The following is a 22921-nucleotide window of genomic DNA, read 5'->3' on the forward strand; positions in this document are numbered from 1 at the left end:
CTTATAAAAATCACATAGTCATTCAATAAAAGGACATTTTAGAAGTGGTTAGTGAGGCAGTTCATTCAGAAACAGAGCAGTAGATCAACTTAGGAAACAAATCTCAGCCTCTGAAAATCAGTAAGCCTTTCTATAAAAGCAGCAGAATGAAGCAGCAGTATAAAGTAAAATCACTTACAATTATCAGTTTTCTAAGAGTAATCCACGGATTTTCTCAAAAGGCTTACCAGTTGTCAGGTCATACTTTTCATTGTGAAGACAAAGAAAATCAGATTGGTGTCACCACAGAAACCTCCCAACTTCCTTCACTGAGGTGAAAAACCAGACATTGCCTGTCCCACCCCCAGTTTCCACTGGTTGTTTGTCCCACCCCGCCACAACCAGCGTCCACTGCCTCGCTGTTTGCCCCACTGACGCACGTTGTCAGTTACCACAAAGTCTTCAGAGGAAATGTTTCTAACCTGTGCACTTTCAGAATAGGTCACCTACACGGGGGTCTTCTCTGAAATGGCCTCAGGAAGGTATCTTCATCTTATAAACATCTTATAAACAAGGTATCATCTTAGAAACAAGTAACGAAATGGGCATTCCCATCAATAAACCCTTGGCTGTTACAACTTGAGGGAAGAGCCCAGGTGTCCAAGCTACGATTCAGCTTTTTGATACCACATGAGAGCAAACTTCATTCACTGATATTCTTGTGAAGGCAGTTTGTTCACAGAGCAAAGATTTGCCGAACGCAGATCCCAATATTTAAGCTCCATCCTCTGTGTGAGGAAAGAAAACATTTCTTTCCTTACGTTCCCCGGCAGATAACCCAGCTGTAGCTCGTCAGCAGCCGCTGCCGGCCCGGCGAGCCCCGCGGGGCTGTGAGGGACACGGGAGGGAGCCATGGCAGCCCCTGAGCCCCGCGGGGCTGTGAGGGACACGGGAGGGAGCCATGGCAGCCCCTGAGCCCCGCGGGGCTGTGAGGGACACGGGAGGGAGCCATGGCAGCCCCTGAGCCCCGCGGGGCTGTGAGGGACACGGGAGGGAGCCATGGCAGCCCCTGAGCCCCGCGGGTGTGAAGGAGCCGGTGTAGGGTCCCTTCAGAAGTGTCAAACAACGTAGGAGGAAAGAGCGGAGAAACTTAAGTAAAAAGTACGGAAACCAGCCAATCTTGGGCATTGCGGTCTTAGGTTTAACTCTGGCGGTCCCGATGAAAAGCAATAAAACGTTTGTTCTGTACGTTATCGCACCGCCTCAACTAACAGAGCCCAAGAGGAGGCGGTGGCCCCGGAGCCCGCGCGGGGCGGCTCTGCCAGGGGGCCCGGGCACGGCGCCAGGCTGGCTCGTGGCGCCGGGCAGGACCCGCTGCCCGACACGCCGAATGTCCGAGCGCAGCGCTCGGCGCTGAGCCCTCGCTGCACAGCGCTGGCTCTGCTGTCCCCGCGGCCCCTCGGGGACGCACTGGCAGGTGCGGAGGGCGGCCGCGCCCCGAGTGACCGCAGCCCTCAGGGGTCCCGCGGCCCCCCCGTCCCGGCCCGGCCCGCGGGGCGGCGCATGCGCGCGGGGCCGCGGGGCAGAGCAGCGCGGGCAGCGATGGCCGGCGGGGAGCAGCGCTTGCCCGGCGGCCCCGAGCGGGTGGCGCTGAAGAAGGAGATCGGGCTGGTGAGCGCCTGTGCCATCATCATCGGTAAGGGCACCGCTGACAACCCTGACACGGGGCTGTGCTGCCGCTGCGGCGGGGGCTCGGCACCGGCCGGCGCGGGGACAGGCGATGCGCGGCTCCGCGGGCAGGTGTGCGGCACCGGCCGGGGGACAGCGCGCCGCTGCTCCGTGCGGCTCGGCCCGCGGCGAGATGGACGGCGAGTGGCTGTAACACACGGTCCGTGCTGAGGTGCCAGCCGGACTGAGCCCCCTGTGCCCAGCCGTTCAGCGAACGCCAAATCGCGAGGTGTGCTAAAGTCTGTCCTGATGCCCGGTGACCTGCTCAGGCTTCTGCGGCGCTCGCTTATCAGGCTAAACCAGTTGATTATCTGAGATCGGGGCTCTGCAAAGTGCAGGTGGCAGCGTCGGCTCTCGGAAGGCAGCGCTGGGCTGTCCCGGAGCCGCGGTGGCGGCAGCGCCAGCTGGCAGCGGTGCTGTCCCGCAGCAGCAACCGTGGCTGGCAGCGGTGCTGTCCCTCAGCTGGCAGCGGTGCTGTCCCTCAGCAGACAGCGGTGCTGTCCCGCAGCAGCAGCCGTGGCTGGCAGCGGTGCTGTCCCTCAGCAGACAGCGGTGCTGTCCCTCAGCAGCAGCCGTGGCTGGCAGCGGTGCTGTCCCTCAGCAGACAGCGGTGCTGTCCCTCAGCAGCAGCCGTGGCTGGCAGCGGTGCTGTCCCTCAGCAGCAGCCGTGGCTGGCAGCGGTGCTGTCCCTCAGCTGGCAGCGGTGCTGTCCCTCAGCAGACAGCGGTGCTGTCCCGCAGCTGGCAGCGGTGCTGTCCCGCAGCTGGCAGCGGTGCTGTCCCTCAGCCGACAGCGGTGCTGTCCCTCAGCTGGCAGCGGTGCTGTCCTGTCCCGCAGCTGGCAGCGGTGCTGTCCCTCAGCAGCAGCCGTGGCTGGCAGCGGTGCTGTCCCTCAGCTGGCAGCGGTGCTGTCGCCAGCAGCCGTGGCTGGCAGCGGTGCTGTCCCTCAGCTGGCAGCGGTGCTGTCGCCAGCAGCCGTGGCTGGCACAGCGGTCAGCAGCAGGACTGAGCTGCTGCTCCCATAACAGATGAAAACTGGGAAATTGGGGCAGGGTGTGCTCAGCTCTGACCCTCCGTGTGCTCCATCACTGCTGGGGATGTGAGGGCAAGCATGGGGCAGGAAGATTCGCCCAGGTCAATAAAAGCAGCCCATACTAACGCAGTCAGCCTCAAAACCCCGCAGGAAGACCCAGCCGTTCTGTCACCAGGACCCGGGGACAAGGCTGGCAGTGACAGCTGTGTCAAGGTGCAGGGCAGCACAGGGAGGGAACAGCGGGCACAACAGGACCTGCCACATCCATGGGGATGCACTGCTCAGTGGCAGAACTGCCTGGGACACCCCCATGTGTCTCTGATTGATGTCACCAAGCTTGAGGAAGAGGACTTCACTGCATGCTTCCTATAGGTGATCATAATGCCCTGCTGCAATTTTATGCTCTTAGTCATGTATGCCTCTATGTCCAATGTAGGTGGATATGGTCTTGCAAAAAAAAAAAAAAAAATCAGTGCCATTGAACAGGATCATTGTGAGCAAGGCTGTTATATGAAAGGAAAATATTTCAGTCCATTCCCCTAGTGAAACACTGAAATCTGTATCTGCAGTTTTTGGGGAGATTTGTTCTACTTATCCAAAAATACCTTTATTTTGAATCCCTCAGTAAATTTAAGGGGGAAATCTCGGTTCTGGATCTCAGTGGAGCTCAGATGACCTTGTGTTAGAGGGAAGTTTTGAGTGCTGCACTTTGCTGTAGGTAAGGCACTTCCAGGATTAGGAATTCCCTGAGTTGCTATTGGCCCCAGGGAAGATTTATGGCATCTCTGTCATTTATTAGGTATGACAGAATGGTACCTTGAGACTGCTACCCTTCTCTCCTAGTCAACCTTTCATCAACCTTATTTGCAATATCCTGCAAGCAGAATTCATATATGTCATGCCTGTCCAAAATAAATCTTGTGAAATAGCCTCTCGTCTAATCAGGGACATTTGAGCAAGGAAAAGCACTGACATTCTTGATAAAGTGTAGTACTCTCAAGTGGTCTAAGTGTTAGAGAAGGTTATCTGCTTTGCCACATAAAGCATGAAAATTCTTTTGCAAATTTCCCCATATTTTCATAGAAGACATTTGAAACACAACCATAGGATCCTATTTTTTAGTTTGATTTGTTTGTCTGCAGATGCATGAAATTACATCACGTATCAAAGACTTCTGTAGCAAAGTGGTATGTAGAAGGCATAGACTGGCTTTGTAGGTTTCATTGCATAAAACATGACAGCTTCAAATCAGAGGACACTGTGAATTACACCAGATAGGCTTGCAAGCCATTACTGGAGTTAACTAAATGAAATGTTATTTAAGACTCCTTTATAAAAAAAATAAACTAGTTGATCCAAGTTGTTATTAGGCAACCAATTAATTCACAAATTTTCTGTTTAATAGAATTTAACCTAGGTGGAAGATTTATTTCCAAGTGATTGAATAGCATGGAAAAAACAGATGCAGTCAGTGTGTCAGAGCCTGTGGAACAGACCGAAGGACAGACCAGGACTTTTATGTCAGCCATCATATTGGATTGCCTGGTTTTGAGTGAAGGAGGGAAACCCATTTCAAGGGTTTAGACATCAGATTCTGATGCATCCCACAGCAAAGTCATACTGAGAACACCAAGAAAATCAGAAATCACTTTTGAAAAAACCTCATCTTGCTCTGTATGGACATAAGGATTATGCTTTCTTATTTTTCTTTAAATGTTCTTGCAGGTACAGAAAATATATGAGCATATTTTTATATTATCAAATAGAAATTTGATGCTGTGATCTGCCAGCATTACACTAAATGTTCTGGTTTAGCTGACTGTTCTACAATTCTAATCAGCTGCAGGATGGATATAGAGAATTATAAACTTCTAGTAATTAGGAGGAGGAAACATGAGGCAGTATTTGAAAAATACTGTAAATATGAATTTATAAATACATGATTAATAAGTTTGTGGTTGCCTTCTGTACACTAACTCTGCTTGTTTAAAATAAGGTAATCGATGAGTTGCAGAGCTGGGGAGTCAGTGCTAGGGAGGAATCAGCAGGCAATGACATGGAGTGAAAGAGAAGGCTTGGGGGTGGAGCACACTGTGTTTGAGAATATTTCAATAATGGCAGGATGCAGACTGCAGAATTTGCAGTCTGCTAGCAGAGACTCCATCAGAGTTGCAACCAGGAGAATAAAAGCAGCCTCTGTGGGGACAGCAGGTTAAACATCCATGGCTGTTAAGCTCAGGGAGGCTCAGCCTGCCCTGTGGTACAGTCACAGACTGGTTCAGGGAGCAGGAAGGGCACAGACAGCCTGGATCCTGCCAGTTGTCCTGAAGCTCCCATGCCCTGTGCTAATTCCCTGGAAAACAGGTCTTCCTTTTCAATCCTCTTGACATGTTTTGAATTGTAGGGGAGTTTTCTTACTACTTTCAGAACCGAGTATTTATCAACACAAATTGCTATGCTATCTTACTGCACTCACAAAACTCATCCTTTCACTTCTTTATCCTCCTTTTATAGAGGTTGGAAAGGCTTTGCCATAAGAAATACTAGTTCATCTAACAAAAAACTATGCAGGAAAAAAACCCCATAATAAACTACATCAAATTAGGACTACATCCTTCCTATATCCACCCCATAGAACAGTCTCCTGATCTCTTCCAGCAGCCTAGCTTTTGTACAACATAAGTCTATCTTTCATTACTTCATTTATATTTTTTACTCGTTTACAAACAAGCCTGATTAGAGAAGAAGGCTATTTCCAAAGTTTATTTCACACTGAGGCAGAGGACAGCTCTTCTGAATATCCTGATGTAAATACAGGTACTGAATACAAAACCTTTTAACTCTAAATAGAGACTGGGAGTTAATGACTGTAAAACTGAACAGTGTTTAGTAGCAGTAACAAATCTTTCTGGCAATTCATCTCTGTCACAGAAAGAGCACTTTTGGAAAGTGCCTGAGACATGCTGTAGAAGCACCCAAACTGCTCTGTCTCAAATGTGGTTATGTACAGTGAAAACAAATGATCTAATGCACTCACATGCACTGCAAATCAATCTTGCCAGTACTTAAATGAAGTGATACAGCTTAAAAAGTAGTGACATACACGTGTTATTATGTCCTAGGTAATAACATATAGATAGAATTGTTTGAAATCCACACTAGATTTATTTGGCAGAGGCAGAAATCAATGCTGTATTTAATTGAACAGTTATTTCATGCACATACACATAGCTGGCTTCACATCTCATTTGTAGAACTGTGTATGTAATTAAGATTTTTGAGCACAGGCATCTTAGCTATACAGTGCCTTCCTTGGAGTCTTGCCTGTGCAGATAAAAAGCAAAGTAGAAAGTTCCATGACTTGATGTAATTTCTACCACATTCCATTGTTCTTTAGAAAAGTACAAGAACTAGAAAATTCAGGCTGATTAATGTCTTAAAGCAGCCTGGTTCCTTGGGTCTGAACAACAAAATTCACCATTCATATACTAGAAATGGATATTTGACTATATACACAAATTGTATATAACACATGTAAATATATACATTTATATTGTATATAACACGTATACATATATAACGTGTAAAAAGGGTTGTTTGACTGTTTAATACAGCTCAAGCAACATTATATAAAACAAACAGTTAAACATCTCTTAAAGCCTTTATTTATGTGGTTGTAAAACTGCATGAAAGTAGCCATAGGGTCATACTAGCATTGTGATGAAATCTGTTGTATACTCATGAATGATTTAATATCAGGTTATATGAGACTGACTAGAAGACTTACAAATTCAACTACAATGAAATATTTCAGCTAAAACTAAATACATCTCCTTATTTTGCTGAGCACAGGCAGGCAAGTTATCTGCATCAGCTGACTTGGCACTGCTTAAAAAATGCTTGCTGTACTTACTCTGCTCACACATGAATTTGATGTAAGATCCCTTATAAACTGGTTCCTGATTCAGGTCCAGTGACAGTAACAAAACTATGTTCAGCTGACCAGTGAGGTGTATGTTCAGTTTTTGCTAGTTCTGAAAGTAACTTTCTGGAATTTATCTGTCCAATTGCCCAGATGACAGCACAGGCTTGCTTCCATCCTAGCTGAGGTCATTTAAGCACCCTGTGGATGTCTCAGCAGAATGCCCACAAGCTGAGAAACCTCCTTCCATCAGAGATGCCTCCTTAGGCAGAGTTGTCCTGGCCTGAAGTGCAATTTACTGCCCACACCATGGTAATCCATCAGGAGAACAACTGAGTTGCCTTGGTTGTAATTATAATTATAATTGTAATTATATCTGCCTGTCATCATACTTACATACAAATAATTGCATATGCATGTACATGGAAGTTTTATTTGCATAAATATCACTTCCCAGTGCAGCACTCCAATGTGATTTTCCTCCTTGTCAGTAACAAAAACCATTTGCCAGCCTTCCTGTGTGTCAGTTAGCTGTCTCCTTACTGCTGTGCCCCTGCCATTCTGACATCCCTTCAAACCCCACAGATAGTCTTTGCTGGCAGAAATCTAGGCAGAAACAGGATTCAGCAAGCTGCTAGCTTAACACTGGGGAGAGGGAACACATGGAACTGGGAACAGCCTTCATATTCCCCTTTTGCAAGTGGAAATGGATAGGTATTCATGCACAGTGCTTGCTGTAGCCTCTCTGGTTATGTTTCATGTGCCACCATTGCTTAAGTGGACTGGGTTTTGGTCATTGAATCAGATCCATCTGTTCATCAAGTAACATTTCAAATCATTAGGAGATCATTACTAGTCAGACCCAATGGACTTCACTGGAGCAGTACCCAAGTTACAGAACTGCAGCAGAAAGAAAGATGTACGAAAAAAATAAAAAGCAGAGAACCACCACCCACATTACTGGATGATTTTTGCTGATTTCTGTGATCCTGCCTGGAGTCACTGAAAACAGTGTTGTTGCAGCAAGAGTTTTCTCCCTCTCTGGATCCATGTGAGAGCATTTCACTTTTATAGCTAACTCAAGTTTCAGGACACACTTTTGTTTGGTGATTTGTGAGAGTAATACAGATTACACTTCAGTGCTTCTCTCCCTCAAAAAAAAAATGTTTCTAGACACTTTGGAAAGGAGTCAGCCTTCTTTATCTGTTACACACCTTGCTAACTAAGATTTTGAGCGTTTAGTTCCACATGGCACTTACTGATGTAACACACAAAGTATTTACAAATGCACAACTGGGTTTTTTTCAGGGCAATAGTTCAGGATCGAGCTCTGGACTGTAATTCAGTGTCTTGTCCTCTCATAAATGCAAATTATGGTTTAGTAAAGTCAGCAGTCAATCTTTGTTTGGGATAAATGGCACATATTCCTTACTAGAAACCACAAAGACACTTTTGAGGGACTTGTGAATGATTTTTCCATATAGCCCAGAGGCTTAGGCTCATATTCAAAACTACTGAAAATTACATGTCCACATTCCATATGTACATTTAAGCTGCTAAGTAGCCATAATTTGGTATGGCACCCAATAGGAAAAAGGGTTCAAACTGCTGAGAAAGATCCAATCCTGCAGCTGGAAAAAAACAAAGCTGGAGATCACAGAATCACTGGGTTGGAAGAGACCTTCAAGATCAGCAGTCCCACCCAGCCCCAACAGCTCAACCCTGGCACCCAGTGCCACATCCAGGCTTTGTTAAACACACCCAGGATGGGGACTCCACCACCTCCCTGGGCAGCCATTCCAGTGCTTTATCACCCTTTCTGTAAAAAACTTTTTCCTAATATCCAACCTGTATTGTCCTTGGCTCAGCAGATGCCTGTCCAAAATGCAAGTTACATTTATGGCATGATATTTTACATATTCTCACATTCTTCAAGACTGTTCCAACATACAGTTCTCCATCGGAATTGTTTGGGGTAGCCTTTCACTTGAGTTTAGGGAGATGAAAACAAGCTGCAGTTTCACTTGACAGTAAAAAAACATGGCAAAGTTCAAATTAAGGTTGGTAAAAATTCAGGGAGATTCTGCAGCTTCTCTGGGCTAGCAGCTTACCTCTGAGACTAAACTAACTTACAGAGGAAGTCTAAAAAGGAGCTGTAATTAGAAATTCCTGGGGGGAGGAGAGCCCTAAAAGCCTTAACTTAGATATATATTTTTTACTGAATATTTCTGGAGAAAGAAAAGTGCTTTATTTGTCCACAGATGTGCCTTTCTGCTGTCTATATCGAGGAGAATTCAGCATGTGAAGTCCCACATGTACAGTATGAAGAGAAAAAAAAAAACAAACTAAATTTGTATTTTTCTGCAACAATTGCCACACAATTCTGTCTCCAAGTCATTAGCTATCAAGTATTCATTGACTGATGGTTTTGGTTTGAGTGGATTTAGTGTGGGTGAGTTTTGCTAGTTTTAGGGGGATTTTTACATTCTTACCTTCTAAAAAAGTAGGAAATTCTGATTGAGACAGAGTGACTCTGATCACAAGGCTGAATCAATGAGCTCTGCAGTGAGTGCCAGGAGTTCAGATACAACAGCAACTCCTTCCTTGACAGATGAACTAACAAAGGTAGCATCCTTTGCTAAGTGTCTCACTCCTGATCTGGCAGTACAGTGCCTGCTTTCAGCAGTGCCATAAATCTCCACTCGTGTTCCCTTTTCCTGTGCCTTGCAGCTCATTTCCTTCTAGCATAATGTAGCCTTTTCTGTTGAGAAAGTCTGCTCTGCTTTGGCAGGCTCACAACAAGCAGAAATGGTTTGGTGGAGGTTTAGCTTTTTTTTTGTTTGCAGCTTTTCATGTGCCAAACTTTTCCTTTTGAGACCCTGTTTTTTGTTGTACTGTGGGGGGAGTTTCTACTAGCTGCCACACTTTTTTGTCATCTTGATTACAGCATGATAAAATGAGAAGGCATTTGTCAGTACTGAAGTGCCCCAAATATAAAACATCCTAACAGTGTTGTGTTATTCTGCTGGTCCTTAAAAACCCAGGACTCTCCCAAAGAGTTCTTTAGCAGATGTTCCATGGCAAGGAGCAGGGAGCCAGCAATCCAACATGGACTGAGCATCTCAAACCTAATTCCTTTTAAAATGCTTGCAGCCCTGTCTGTATAATGAGAGAGCATAGAGAATATGCAAGCCCTGTTGTCCTGCAGAGCAAAGAGATGTGCAGTGGTAAATACATTTATTCATCCACAAAATCTCTTTATGCAGTATTAGTTCATTCTCCCAATGTTTTCTTCTGGCACTGGCCTTGCAAGTCAGGAGTGAAAAGCAAGATTTGAAGAGTGACTGTCTACAGACTGTTCCCATCTTCAGGAACTTGCAGGTGCTGGTGTTCTGATGGCAGGGTCATGTACAAACCAGTGTGGTGTTAGGCTGAGCTCTTTAAATTCTTCCTTCTACACATGGTTCATCATCTCTTTCAGGCAATAGAGACAAATTCCTCTGGATCCCAGAGCAAGGAAAGTGGTGAGGGCTATACTGGTGATGTACTGGCCTGAGGAATTTCTGTATCATTGAGTCATGGAACCCCTGGAGCTGAATTGCTCTGATTCATTGGACACTTCCTTTAGAATAGTACCAAAACTTACAGAAAACTGAAATAATTTTGCATCTGAAAATCAAGTTGAATTCTTTTTTATCTGATCCTTAAATAATGGCATAATCACACTTCACATGTGGGACCAAAATATCAGAAGTGTAAAACATGCCATTTAAAAGCAGTAAAACTTCAGAAAGGTTACCTCTAACTCCAAGAAATAGGTCAGTGATCTGGATGAGTGGCAGTTTTTCTGCTGTGAAAAACAATAGCTCTTTCATCAGCTATATGAAACTGCTTAATCTAGATCAGGCCAAACATCTTAAAATAGTATAGCACAAAAAATGATGTTTGAACAATATAAAGGCCTTATTTACATCCACAAATACCAGGAGAAACCAAGTTAAGGAAGAATCTCACTCTGTTGAATACACTGGTCAGAAAGCTAAAATCCACAATATTAATGTGGTCTGTGGCAATGGAAGTCACAAGGCCTGTCCATCACAAAATTATTAATTCACATGTTAATTCACACAACACACAGGCATGTTAATTATTGCATATTAACTCTGGGTTAGAAAATCCAGGAATGAGTAGTCAGTGTAAAAAGTTGTTCTCTTACAGAGATGCATCCATACAGTGGAAGACAAAAGCTGAGGTCTGAATATTGAAACACCTCCTCTGTAACACAAGGAGTTTTGTGAAAAGGCCATTGCACTTGTGTACACATATATGACATTATAAGCTACAGGTGTAACAAGAAAAAATATCCTTGCTTGGCTTGTCTCCCAGTTCTTCAGTGTCTTCCATCCTTTTGCTGTTAAATTGTGTAACTATCCTGAGAGGAGCAGAAAAAGCTATTAACTGGTGCCACATATTCCAGGTTTTCAGTGGGGTTGTGCTGTGAGATTGCTCCTGGTCAGGCCCCATGAAGAAGGCTGATGAATCCAGAAGAGTTTCTTGCCTCCCTGCCCACCCATGCCTTGGAAAGGATCAATATATCTTTCTCCATAAACCTGAAGTTAATGACTCTCAAGGAATGAGGACTTACAGCTTTAAAGTGTGTGCTTTTATATCTTAAAAATTCATCCTTTTGTACAAAACACACAAGGGATCATTTTTTCTTAGGGAGTTGCAAGAAAAGGACTGACAAGAATGAAAATGTGGGGTTGAGTTCCTTGTCTGGATTATTTCAAAATTCTTTAGCAGCTCTCCTGAGAGCTTAATAGGACAGATTTACTTGTTTGCTTTAAGGGAGGTCACCTCAGACTATATTTCATTTTGATTTCCCCATGGCTCATTTTTTTCTATGCCCAGATTTTGTCCTGTTTTGATAGCAGATTTATTCTTTGGTATCTGGGGTTTCAAGTCTTGTTTTATCACTAACCTAAACCAACTCAGACAGTTCTGATGTCCTGAAAGGGATAAAAAACTGTATCAGAAATGTCATTCTAGCTCTCCAGAAATACAGGTTTCTTTTTTCTGATACTTTTAAATGCAGTCTGAAAACTTGAAAAACCATACATTTTGGAAACCTACATAATGAATTCTTTTTATTAGAGTCTTGAAAATAGTAATAGCCTTAGTTAGTACAAAAGAGCAGAGAGCATCCAAGCTTGTTAAGCTTGCAAACACTGTACTTTGACTCAAGTAAATTTAAAAATAGCTGAATCAGTATTTTAAAGAATAAAGGAAAGAAGTGTTTGATTCTGGTGCTGTCCTCACATGCCTAGCTTTTAGCTTGAAAGGGATTTCCATGTGTGTGATAGAATAAAAATATTTGTAATTTTAAAAAAAGCTGACAAAAAAAGCTGACAAATCACATTTTTTGTACTCCTGCTAGTAGATCTTGTTGCAATTAAGCCATTTCTTATGGTAAACTCTGCCAGAAACCAGTAGGACACAATGTCTCCATGTTTTTTGGTTGTGGACAGGGCCAGTTCCCTAGCAACACAGCAAGATTTAAGCAGACTTTACAAAAGGTGCCCAATCCTGTACATATTACAAGTGCATAGAGAAGGAATAGCTCTCCTTCACATGCTTGTGCTCCTGACAGGAAATTAAAGACCCTTTTCTTAACTGGTCCCAAGTCCCTCAAATCCTGCTGAAGGCAACAGGAGTGAAGGACTTCATTGCCTCATGGGCTTTAAATTAAATGAAAGTAGCTGGATGCAAACTCATTAATCCTTGATTGCCCACATACCTGAGCAAGGCTGGCAGTCAGGGAATGAGGCTTGCTGTGTTCAGCTTGCACAGCAGAGAGCAAAGCCAACAAGTGTCATCTGTTCTCATGAATTGAATTTACAGGGCCAGTCCCATTCCCCCATTTTACCCCAAACCCAAAAATGAGCACTCTTGTCACTGAGCAAACACAGCCAGGGACAGGAGCAGCATCCTGGCTGCCCTTTGCAGCTGCTGGGATCATCCTCTATTTCAGACAGGGAAAGGGCACACAAAGGGCAGCAGGAGCAAATTCACTTTTAGCCACCCTCTGACAGACCCTTCCTGAAGAAGGTTCTGAATATACCATCTACTGAAATGTCTTTGCTTCCTTTTGAGGCCCTCTGAAATAGGCTGAGCAACTCTTGGCTGAGCTGCTCACAAGCACTAGAACTGAAAAACCAAAAACCAAGCAGAAAACTTCTGTAAAGTGACATTTATAAAGAACATGCTTCAACCATAAGTCTGATACTTTAGGAAACCAGGGAAGAAGAAAACAAGACAGATCTCCAGTCTCTTGCAAAGCTGGAACAGAAGGTGTGGATTATAAGCAGGGTCCCACACACTGTGATGGCAGGGATGTTCAAGTCTGCGTTAACATCTATTTTGCAGGATTAACTAATTTAATTCCATGTTTCTGTGTACTCAGACTATTCTTTGAACAAGTTTTTCTGTTCAGGGGCAGGAGTGACATTCTTTTGATGAAGTTTTTGTACAGCTGGTCAACTGCTTAGATAAACCTGTTACATAAAGACATCAGTGAGCAACATGAAGTTCATCATTCTCAAGATACCTAATTTCAAAAGGTAGTTGTGATATCTGCAAATACAAGATTCATACATGCATAAGAATATTCTATAGAAATGTTGCTAACTCCTGATCATATCACAACAGGTCCTTAAATTCCCAAATCAAAGATATTTAAGAACTGCAAGGAAAGCTGCCATTTCTTTTGGAAATCCAGGAGTTTCTAGTTCTCTGCAGTAAAATTGTCTAAACATGTTCTTTAAAATAAATTATATATTTAAAAATAAAGTCAAGATACAAGTCAGCACTGGTTCTAAGTAGATGAGGACAGCAACACAGCATCATAAGTGGTGTCTGTCAAAGTATATACTGAGCTGGTAAGTGTTTGTAAATCTCATTTAAAGTCAGGTTGAGCTGTTTACCAAAGTGCATTTTGAGTTAAATGCAAGCTTTAAGTCAGGTATCATTGTGCAATAGCTGTTCACACCCCAGGAACATAAATACCTTTTTTTTTTCCTACAAATTCCACTTCAGTTCATTGACCATAGCCTATCTTTGTATTCCTTGATAAAACAGAGATAAAGCCACTTAGAGATGTGAATGCTGAGATTACTGTGCTAAGAGATAAAACTAACACAGATTTACAGGCAGAAGAATGTAAACTTGAGAGATTTAATGATTTCCATTTAAGGAGGTGTGAAACCTGCAACAACCCCAAGCTTTGCTAAGAAGTTCATGTCTTGTTTACATCGCATCCAAAATAAGAAGGTTGTGTATGATCCTAGGCCATGGCAGTAGACCTTACAGGAGACTCTCAATCAATTCTTTCAATAACATGAGCTGTAACACAGCAGTTGATGTATTGGGATGATTTCTTATTGCCATTTTCATATAGCTTTGTTTTAAATATGTATTGCCAGGAATTTCAGTTCAGGAAGGCACTTGGAACATTTTAGCCTTTTAATATTCAGGGTAATATTGAAGAATAAGCTTTGCCTTAAAAGTTTAGCATCCTGAAGTTCCCATTATACCCCTTCAGAAATCAAGGGTCAAGTGATGCCTGGTTTAGAGATGCTCTTGATGGATCCCAAGTTTGCAGAAGCTGTGTAAGCACAGTCAAAAATCCACCAACTAGCCAGAGTCTGAGGACACTTCTGCTGGGCTCATCTTTGTGGGATCTGAGCAGAAGGCATTAAACCCAGTAATTTGAGAGGAAATCAGAAGCAAGAGTGGCAATTAGTTTTTGCTTTATTTGCAGCTGAGCAATCAAGTTCAAGCTGTGTTTTTTCCCCAGACCTGCTCATTCCTGTCATGCTGCCCCATAAATCCCCATGGTGTCCCTTGGCTGGTGCAGGGCACACATGGGTGTTTGGCAGCCATGGCTGAGGGTTGCAAGGACACCAGCACATGCAAACAAAGTTTTCACTTGCAAGGAGGAACATTTTTCACAGCAGAAAGCTGCAGAGGTAAGCAGGGAGTGTGGAGCAATGGGGGGGTCAGAGACATGTGCCAGCTTCCAGGCTGCTTTCTTCCTCTAGAGCCTACACTTGTCTAACAAAAAAATCCTTCTGTGTGCTGTGTAACTCTCCAAATTGCATCCTGATGTTTTCTTTAATCTTTCTGATTTGGCCAATGGCACATCCTTGAGGACTGACAGCTTTCAGGAATGGACAGCAAGAGGCTTCCACACTGGGCAGCAGCTGCTGATGGATTTTCCAGACTGAATAATCTGTTCACTGTGATCAATCACAATGAGCAAAAAGAATAGAGTTAGGGGGAGAAAAAAGGGAAAAATCCAGCATTTTCCATAAAACAAATAATGCTTCAAAGATGGTGCAGGGGTGTTTACCATTGGCATGAGTGGGGCTGAAGAGTGGCCTGCTGAAGAGCTGTGGCTGTCCCATTGTCCTTGTCTGAGCCACAGCACTGCCCAGCACAGCTGAACTCTTTGGCTCTTTTCACAGCTGAGTTGGTGAGCTTTACAGCAGCATTTTGGAACTGCTTTTCTTCTTGGTAAATACCAAAAATCATTGCAGGTGTAGAGAGCCCTGTGAGAAATGCAGCTGTCACTTGTGGGATTTCTCAGCTGAGGGACAAACATTAAATCAGCTGAATGGGCTGGCATCTGCCCCCTAAGCCACCACAGAAGGACCATCTCCACTGTCAGGTGCTTTCCTTAAAATCAGAATTTATCAGAATTTATCAGTCACACAGTGTCCCTCATGTCCTCCAGCATGCTTGCAGGGCAGAGCTTTACACACTGCCCATTTCTACATCAGGGGATTTAACAACACATTTCTGCCATTTGCAGGTAAAATTCCAGTCAGGATATTGAGATGCAGAGAGCTCAGAAAGCAGATGTTGGACAGATACCAGGGGCCAAAGCTACATAAAGCTGCAGTGTTTGCAGAGCACTCAGTGCGCAGAGCTGCACCTTCTTACCAGGGCAACCCAGGCATTGTCACAGGGATCCTCCATACCCCTCTCACAACACCAAGGTAGGCCTGGCACTCAGTTTCTCTTTGGAAATCAGTAGGAGGGTTGAAGCCACTCTCCTTTACTTCAAGGGTCACAGTAGCTTCTTTATGTCCCACAGTCAGGGGGGAAGTTTGAGCCTCTGTTCCCCATAGGTGCCGCCGCCAGTGGGGATGCAGTGGGAACCACCAAGAATTACTGCTCTGCAGCTGTCTGTGGGCTTCCCTCATCCTTACCTGGCAGCACTGCCCTGCAACAAACCCTGCTCAAGGCCCCTGATGCCAAGGAATAAGGCAAAAGAGGAAGGTGCAGTATGGAGCTGAGCAAAAGCAGCAGGTTGTAATCCCCTCCTGGCACAGCTGTAGTGCTGCACAGGCTGCTCTGAGTGCAGCAGGCTGTGGGAGCTCACAGTGACAATATCCCACTGGAAAAGTCTCCCAGTCGCCAGGAGAAGGCTTTTTCTGATGTTTCTGCCTTATCATTGCAGCTACAGAGAAGGGCAAGGGAGACTGAGGTTTCCTCTCCATGGTAATGAAATGCAGCCCACATACGCCAAGGCTGGCAAGAGAAGAGGAGAGCAAGTCAGAAGTTAAGGAAGTAGAGAAGTCAGACCAAGTACAAGAGTCAGAACAGAGGAGCAGGAAATAAAGCAGTGGACTGTGTGCCTGAAAAGAGGAGACAGAGCCTGCAGCCTGTGAAAGGATTAGCAGAATAAAAGGAGTTTCAGTTTAGAGCAACAACAAAATCCTATCATAGAGGCTTTGAAATAAACACACTGTAACAGTGTTAATCAAATAAAACTGAATAAAACCATTTACTAGCAGACATCTGTCATCTTTATTATTTCCCATGTTCCTAAGAGGTCTGATCCCCAGCACCTCCTGGGGATTTATCTGCCTTGGTGCAGATCTGTGCTCTGCACACACCACCTGAATGTCCAGCAGGGCAGGACTGGCACTGACTGATAGGGACCACCAGGTTTCCTTCTCAGTTGTAAGTCCTGCAATTTTGGACCAAAGGACAAAAGGATTTGTAAATTCTTCAATCAAACCTAGTGTATGCTCACATATGTACTCAGGAGAGCATGATGCTTGCCACCCAGAGAACTGGATCAGAGGTTCCAGTGCTAGTTTTGGTTATTGGAACATCTGCATTTGACTCAAGTACTATAATGAGAATGTCCCCACATTGTACCTCCTTTGGTGAGGTCCTTATGGTACAGATGTGCCCTTCCTACAAGTAGTCAACACATGCCAAAGGGACCTGCTTTGAAAGCTGTTGTATTTTGTGAATACCATGTTACCAAAACAGAGGCTTAAAAGCTTTCCTGATTAAGTTTCTCTAACCTGCTTCTGTTGAAGAAAAGTAATTGACAAATTATCACTAATTTTACAAAATTAGACATTTTAAACCACCACATTTTTGTGGGTTTAAGCTGCTGGGTACTTGGGCAGAGGTTGGATTACTGAAGGCCTGAGCATGGTCAGTCTCCTGAATAGCAAAGCACTGCAGTGCCACAAATGCATCTTGCAGGATTAGGGTACTGCATTCCTGTAAGGCTGCCTTCCACTGCCAGTGGAAAGGGAATCCAAACAAACCCTCATCATTAAGCAGTTTATATACCTTAAGCCAGAGCCAAATGTGTGGCTTACTACATTTAGAGAACTATTCAAATGGCCCCAGCTATATTAAAGGTCCTGTGAAGAGTGAGGTTAGCACAAATTAACCTTGATTGCTCTTCTCTAGATGGTGATTTTTTCATCTAATTGCAGCACAGCTGCCTAGCACACTCCCAAAATCACAGCAATGCAGCTGCCATGCACAAGGTGTATCCACTTGCTAGTTCTGTTTATCAGTGGTCTTTGCAATTTAATAACTCCTATATTTTCTTACAATAACAGATGAGAAGGCAGAGGTTGTTCTCTCTCTGGGGAAGGATACATGCCATCATCCTGCAGACTGGATGATTTCTGAGAACAGCAACCCAAAAATTTGGCACCCACAGTAACATTCACTAAAATTCAGGATAAGGATGATATTCCATCCTTGCCACAGGTTCTTCAGATAACAGGTATTTCCAGCCCATTTCCCACCAGATGGGCAAGTCTGCTTTTTCCCTGTCCTTTGTGCAGCTGGGCAGGGCACAGCTGTGCCTTGCTGAACAGATATTGATTTTTAATAAATAGAAATTTAAGTTATTTACAGCTCTCCACAGTACCTCCTGCAATAGCAAAATCTAACCCCAACCACTGGAACAGACTGTTGCACACCTTGAAAGGCTGCATCAGGTATCATTAGTGAAGTTATGCCTGCAATATTTACTTTCCTTAACTCAGTTTTCTGTTCTATCCACACCTTCATTGTTAGAAAGTTTTGCTTGTTCAGGCCCTCATGGACTACACCTGCATATTAGTGCTCAGAAGGTAAATGATCTTTATACATCTAACAGAAGTTAAGGAAACCTCTTCTGTCAGTATTTGAAGCAGCCTGATTTTTTAAATCTTTAAAGTTGTGTGTAGTATAATCAGATTATAAATTCTTAACACAGTAAAATCCAGTTGGAATGCTGGAACAGCAGTTTATAATGGCTGGTCATGTTCTGGCTTGCTAGGAATTTTAACATAAATATTTGAAGTCAGGTTTTAAGTTTAATTTTGTTAAATACTAATCCCTGTAAACATTAAATTATCACTGTTATTTTTACAGCCCTTTTTGAGGTCTTTTTTTTTTGCAAGCACATTAGCAGAGCAGCCATAATTCATTTTCCACTGATAGAGAAGTTCCATTTTTTTACTTGCATATGAAATTAAATGGCTATTATTTTAATTCCAGGCCTTCTAGAGCCTTTTATTCTTTATCTGTTTTTCATTAAGAGTTTTCTGAATGCTATTTAAAAGCAAAAAACTCCAGGAAATTGCATCAAATACCTTAACTGCCACATAGCCTAAATCCATGTTTGACTAGAGGTTAAGAAAACGCACTGAAGTGTTTGATGGTTTTAATTCCATTGAGTCCCTCCAGCCTAGCAATTTTTTAGACCTGTTCTCTTGATTCAGAATTTCATTTAGTCTTTGTATTCCAGTGGGGGAGGAGGGGACACTTCAATCCTTGTACTGGATGTGCACTTGTGTGCTGCATGGCAGCCTCCTCTCCTGGCACGTGGCTGAGCCAGAGCTGCAGCTCAGCCAGGGCAGAGAGCAACAAGTTCATTTTCTGTGGACAAACAGAGCCATTGGGACTGTCTGTGCTGCCACAGAATTTCCAGTTTGCACCAAAATTATGAGCTGTGCATTTTACTTCTTGACTGGCTTTGTGTCTGTGTCATGTCCCCAGTTCACAAAGGGGCAGTGGCAGTCAAAATGGTCACTAACAACCTCAGCTGGGAGTGTTTAACTCCTGGGAGCCAATTAACTGGCAATTAGCTGCACCAGAAGCTGCTTAATTTAGCAGATTTCTGCTAAATACATACATAAATAAATATCCATGATGAGTTACATTATTGACATAATCCACCTCATATTTAATTTGGATTGAAACAGTTTGCAAAGCACAATTCCTTTTGATTAAGCTTCTTTGTTGCTGTTGCCAAACAGGATTCTCAATTCTTTACAGTATTTTCTACTGAAAAAAGAGATATTTATTTATAAATCCTAGGCAGGATGCAAAGCTTCAGCATTTGTTGATAAGAGAACTTTTTGAAGCAGTGACACAGACTGTCATCCTGTTGGCCTGGGCAATGTCCACCTGGATGTGGAGTCCTGAGAGGATGGGAGAACTTTTTGATTATTATTCCATTCTCAGTGCAAACTGCCTGTTGAGGATACAGTATACCAATATATCAAGAGAGAGCTGAAGCTGAAATCAGGTTTGTGGTGGTGTTCACAGGGGTCCCAGGGTGAGGGAAGAGATGAGGATCTGACTCCATGTTTCAGAAGGCTGATTTATTATTTTATGATATATATTATATTAAAACTACACTAAAAGAATAGAAGAAAGGATTTCATCAGAAGGCTTGCAAGGAAAAAAGTGGAATGGAATGATAACTACTGATCCATTCAGAATTTCAGATGTACAACAGATCTTTAAAGAAATGTGCATGCAATAAAAAGGCATGAGTGATATTTTTCTTTGCTAGCTATACAGGAAATTGCTTGGTTTTATCCAAGAAAGACCAAATATGGTCTCTAAATATAATAAATCCATTCTTACAGAACTGATGGATGCTTTCAACAAGCTGAAGATCCACTGTTTTTATAGTCTGTGTGTATTGTGTGCTGCAGATAAATAAAAGATGACCTAAGGATTTTGCATACTAAGTGAATATGCCAAGTATTGCCAAGTCCCTTTATTTTCTCACTAGCACAGGGTTACTGTTTTCCTTCAAGGTGCAGTTCTTGAAGTGTTTTGGTGAGAATTCAGCTTTTGTTTAAGAAATGAGTTTTAGTTCTCATAGTTCTAGTAAAAGACATCAAAACCCCACATCTGACCCCAAATGCACTCTCATAGTCCAAAAGCCAAAGGCAAAATGAAAACACTGCATTTTTCAATAAGCCAAATGTCCTAATTGTCACACCATTACCCCAGTTCCCAAATGGTTTAGCTCCACATGAAGTGCTGACCTCAGAGCAAAACCACACACTGCATGTGTGTGACTGGTCTGGAAACCCTATCCATGGCCAGGTCACAAAAGATCCTAAACACAATGACACAAACAACTGGAGATTTGAAAGGATGGGGGGTTTGGCATTCTCTTCACAGAAAACCAGGCTTGGGACCCACTTCCACTGGGGCAGAGATGGAGCATGGCTGACAGGAGAGGCTGGGCCCACTCCACAGCCACGCTGCAGCAGCTGCTTTGGGTTCACCTGGCCCAGGATTCACAAGTTTGGCTGCTTGGGCTGAGCAGGCAGCTCACAGAGAACAGGCTGGGCTCCTCATCTGGGACTCTGTCTGAGCAGGAAACAGCCAGAACTTTCTTTCTTTAAGGAGAATACCTGAATACCTTCTGGGTGCAACTATCTGCAGGAGCAGGACAAGGACCAGACACATTTCTGGATAGTTCTTCCATGCAAACATTCTACTAATTTTACTACCAGCACTGCTGGATGTGTTACTTGACTGGAGAGATAAAAAGACACAGACATTTTTTCCTTTTTTTTTTTTCTTTTGTATTCCCTTCCCCCATTTCCTATTTTTCTAGGATGTGGAAACTGCTCTCAACATTGTCCTCCCCCAAAAAAATAATCACGACACTGGATAAGATCTCAGAAGTGATATATATATATATTTCAGGATATTTTGCTTGCCTTCTGACTCATAATTGTTGGTAACATAATTTTTAAACAAAAGCTGAGGTTGTCATGGTATTTTTATACCAACGATTCCATATTATTGTGAAAAGGAGGAAAAAAGGCAACAAACACCAAGAAACAAGAGATGACAAAATACAATGCTATGTATGGGAAACAGTGCATATTGCATTTTCTCACCCCTAAAGCTGCTCACCAAATTCCCTCCAGTTCCTGCTGACCAAGACCTCCTGAAAACTGCTTCTCATCAGGCAGTTTCTGACATCTTCATTTCAGCATTTCAGTATCTCCACCATACCTATTTTTAAACATGTCCTACACCAAGTGAAGTGAAGGTGCTTTTTGGGCACATTTACCACATTCATGGCAGATTTTCATAAGAACATTTTGTTATCAGAAGGGGTGTAGCACTTCCACTCCTACTGATATGGCTTTTGCACATGTTGTGAGTGCAAAGTAATATGAAATCCATAATGACTTTGACTTTGGAAGGTAATATTTCCTTATTCTTTATTCAATCATGAAGGATGCTCATTTTTTTAAAATATGATTCACTACTTAATTTACAAAAAAAAAAAAAAAAAGTAGTAGAATATTTGTATGAAAGAACTATCCAGAAATGTGTCTGGTCCTTGTCGTGCTCCTGCAGGTAGTTACACCCACAAGGTATTCTCCTTAAACAAAGAAAGTTCTGGCTGTTTCCAGCTCAGACAGAGTTGCAAATGAGGAGGATTGCTTTGGCAGTCTCACCATAACAGGAGGCCACAGACACCTCCTCCCTGCAGCCATTTGGATTTGGGAAAGAGCCCCAGTGCCAGTTCCCCTCAGTGCCCACCACCCAGGATGCCAGGGATGAGCCGTGCCCCTTCCTGGGGGCAGAAACATGAAACACAGAGAGCTCTGACAGTGCTGAGTGCAAGCATTCAAAACCCACATCATGTTTATTTAGCCTGTGTGCAAACCCAGGGCACTGGGAATATTTCTGTGTCTGCCCCAGGGCAGCACTGACTGACCCTCACTCATGGAGAAAGTTTCCCAGGCTTCAAGATAGACTGGAACCCACAAAAGTGTGCAATAGATTATAGAGAGCAGTGTAGGTGAATCACTTGGTGAGAAATTGAGGTTTTGGGATTTTTAGTGTGTTGTGGATGGAAGCAAGATGGAGGACACAGGGTGCTGTCCTGGGTTTCTTCTTCATGCTTCTTCTTCATGGGTTTGGGTGGCATTTTGTAATTGGGCAGAAAAGTCCCCATTGTGGGCTCTTTGGGATCAGTTATTGGGTTAAAAGGGAAAATAATCCAGGTGTCAGCTCTTAATTGGATAGTTTAGTCTTAAAAGACCTTGGAACAAGAGATTGTTGGCTATTTTGTGCCTGCTAATGAAAAGCTGCTGAACTCACAGCAGTGAGACTGTTTTACTGATAAATAATGAACACCTGAGTCTGAACAAGAACTACCTCAAGTGCCTTCAATCCAGACCCAGAGAAACCCACAACTGGTTCCCCCACAAGCCTGCACTGTGCCACATCACTGCCACCACCTTTGCTCTGCAGTTACAGCTCACAGGAGCCAGCTCTCTTCCCTGGGCTCCTCACAGCATGGCCAGGTCACGCTGCTTCCCCTGCTGCTGTTTGTCTCTGCATTCCCCACCCTTCCCAGCCCCTGCAGCTCTGTCCATCCCCCACAGCTCAGCCCCTGGCCAGCACCACCAGCACAGCTCTGCAGACCCCCTGGAACCTTGGATTTCTTGTCCATTACCAGTCTGAGGGATGCCAGGCTGTATTTGGATTGCATCCTTCCCTCATGTACAGACAACATGGAAAGCTGACCCAAGGGACAGGGGTGGAAACTGAGAGCCTGTGGAAGGATGAGCATTTGCATCTGCTCTTTGCTGCCAAAAATAGCAGCAAACCTGA

General features: G+C 43.7%; 1 protein-coding gene across 2 annotated transcripts in view; it reads left to right on the top strand.

Moving 5' to 3' along the window:
- Positions 1–1542: 1542 nt before the first annotated feature.
- Positions 1543–22921, top strand: part of SLC7A10 (solute carrier family 7 member 10) — a 41348-nt gene continuing 19969 nt past the window's right edge. The window contains exon 1 of one of the 2 annotated variants that reach the window (XM_066557206.1): positions 1543–1675. In XM_066557206.1, the coding sequence (XP_066413303.1) occupies positions 1543–1675 (133 nt within the window). The remainder of the gene's footprint in view (positions 1676–22921) is intronic. The other variant, XM_066557207.1, reaches the window with a different exon arrangement.

Source organism: Molothrus aeneus, chromosome 11, assembly GCF_037042795.1.
Source record: "Molothrus aeneus isolate 106 chromosome 11, BPBGC_Maene_1.0, whole genome shotgun sequence".
In the NCBI taxonomy this organism is placed as follows: Eukaryota; Metazoa; Chordata; class Aves; order Passeriformes; family Icteridae; genus Molothrus; species Molothrus aeneus.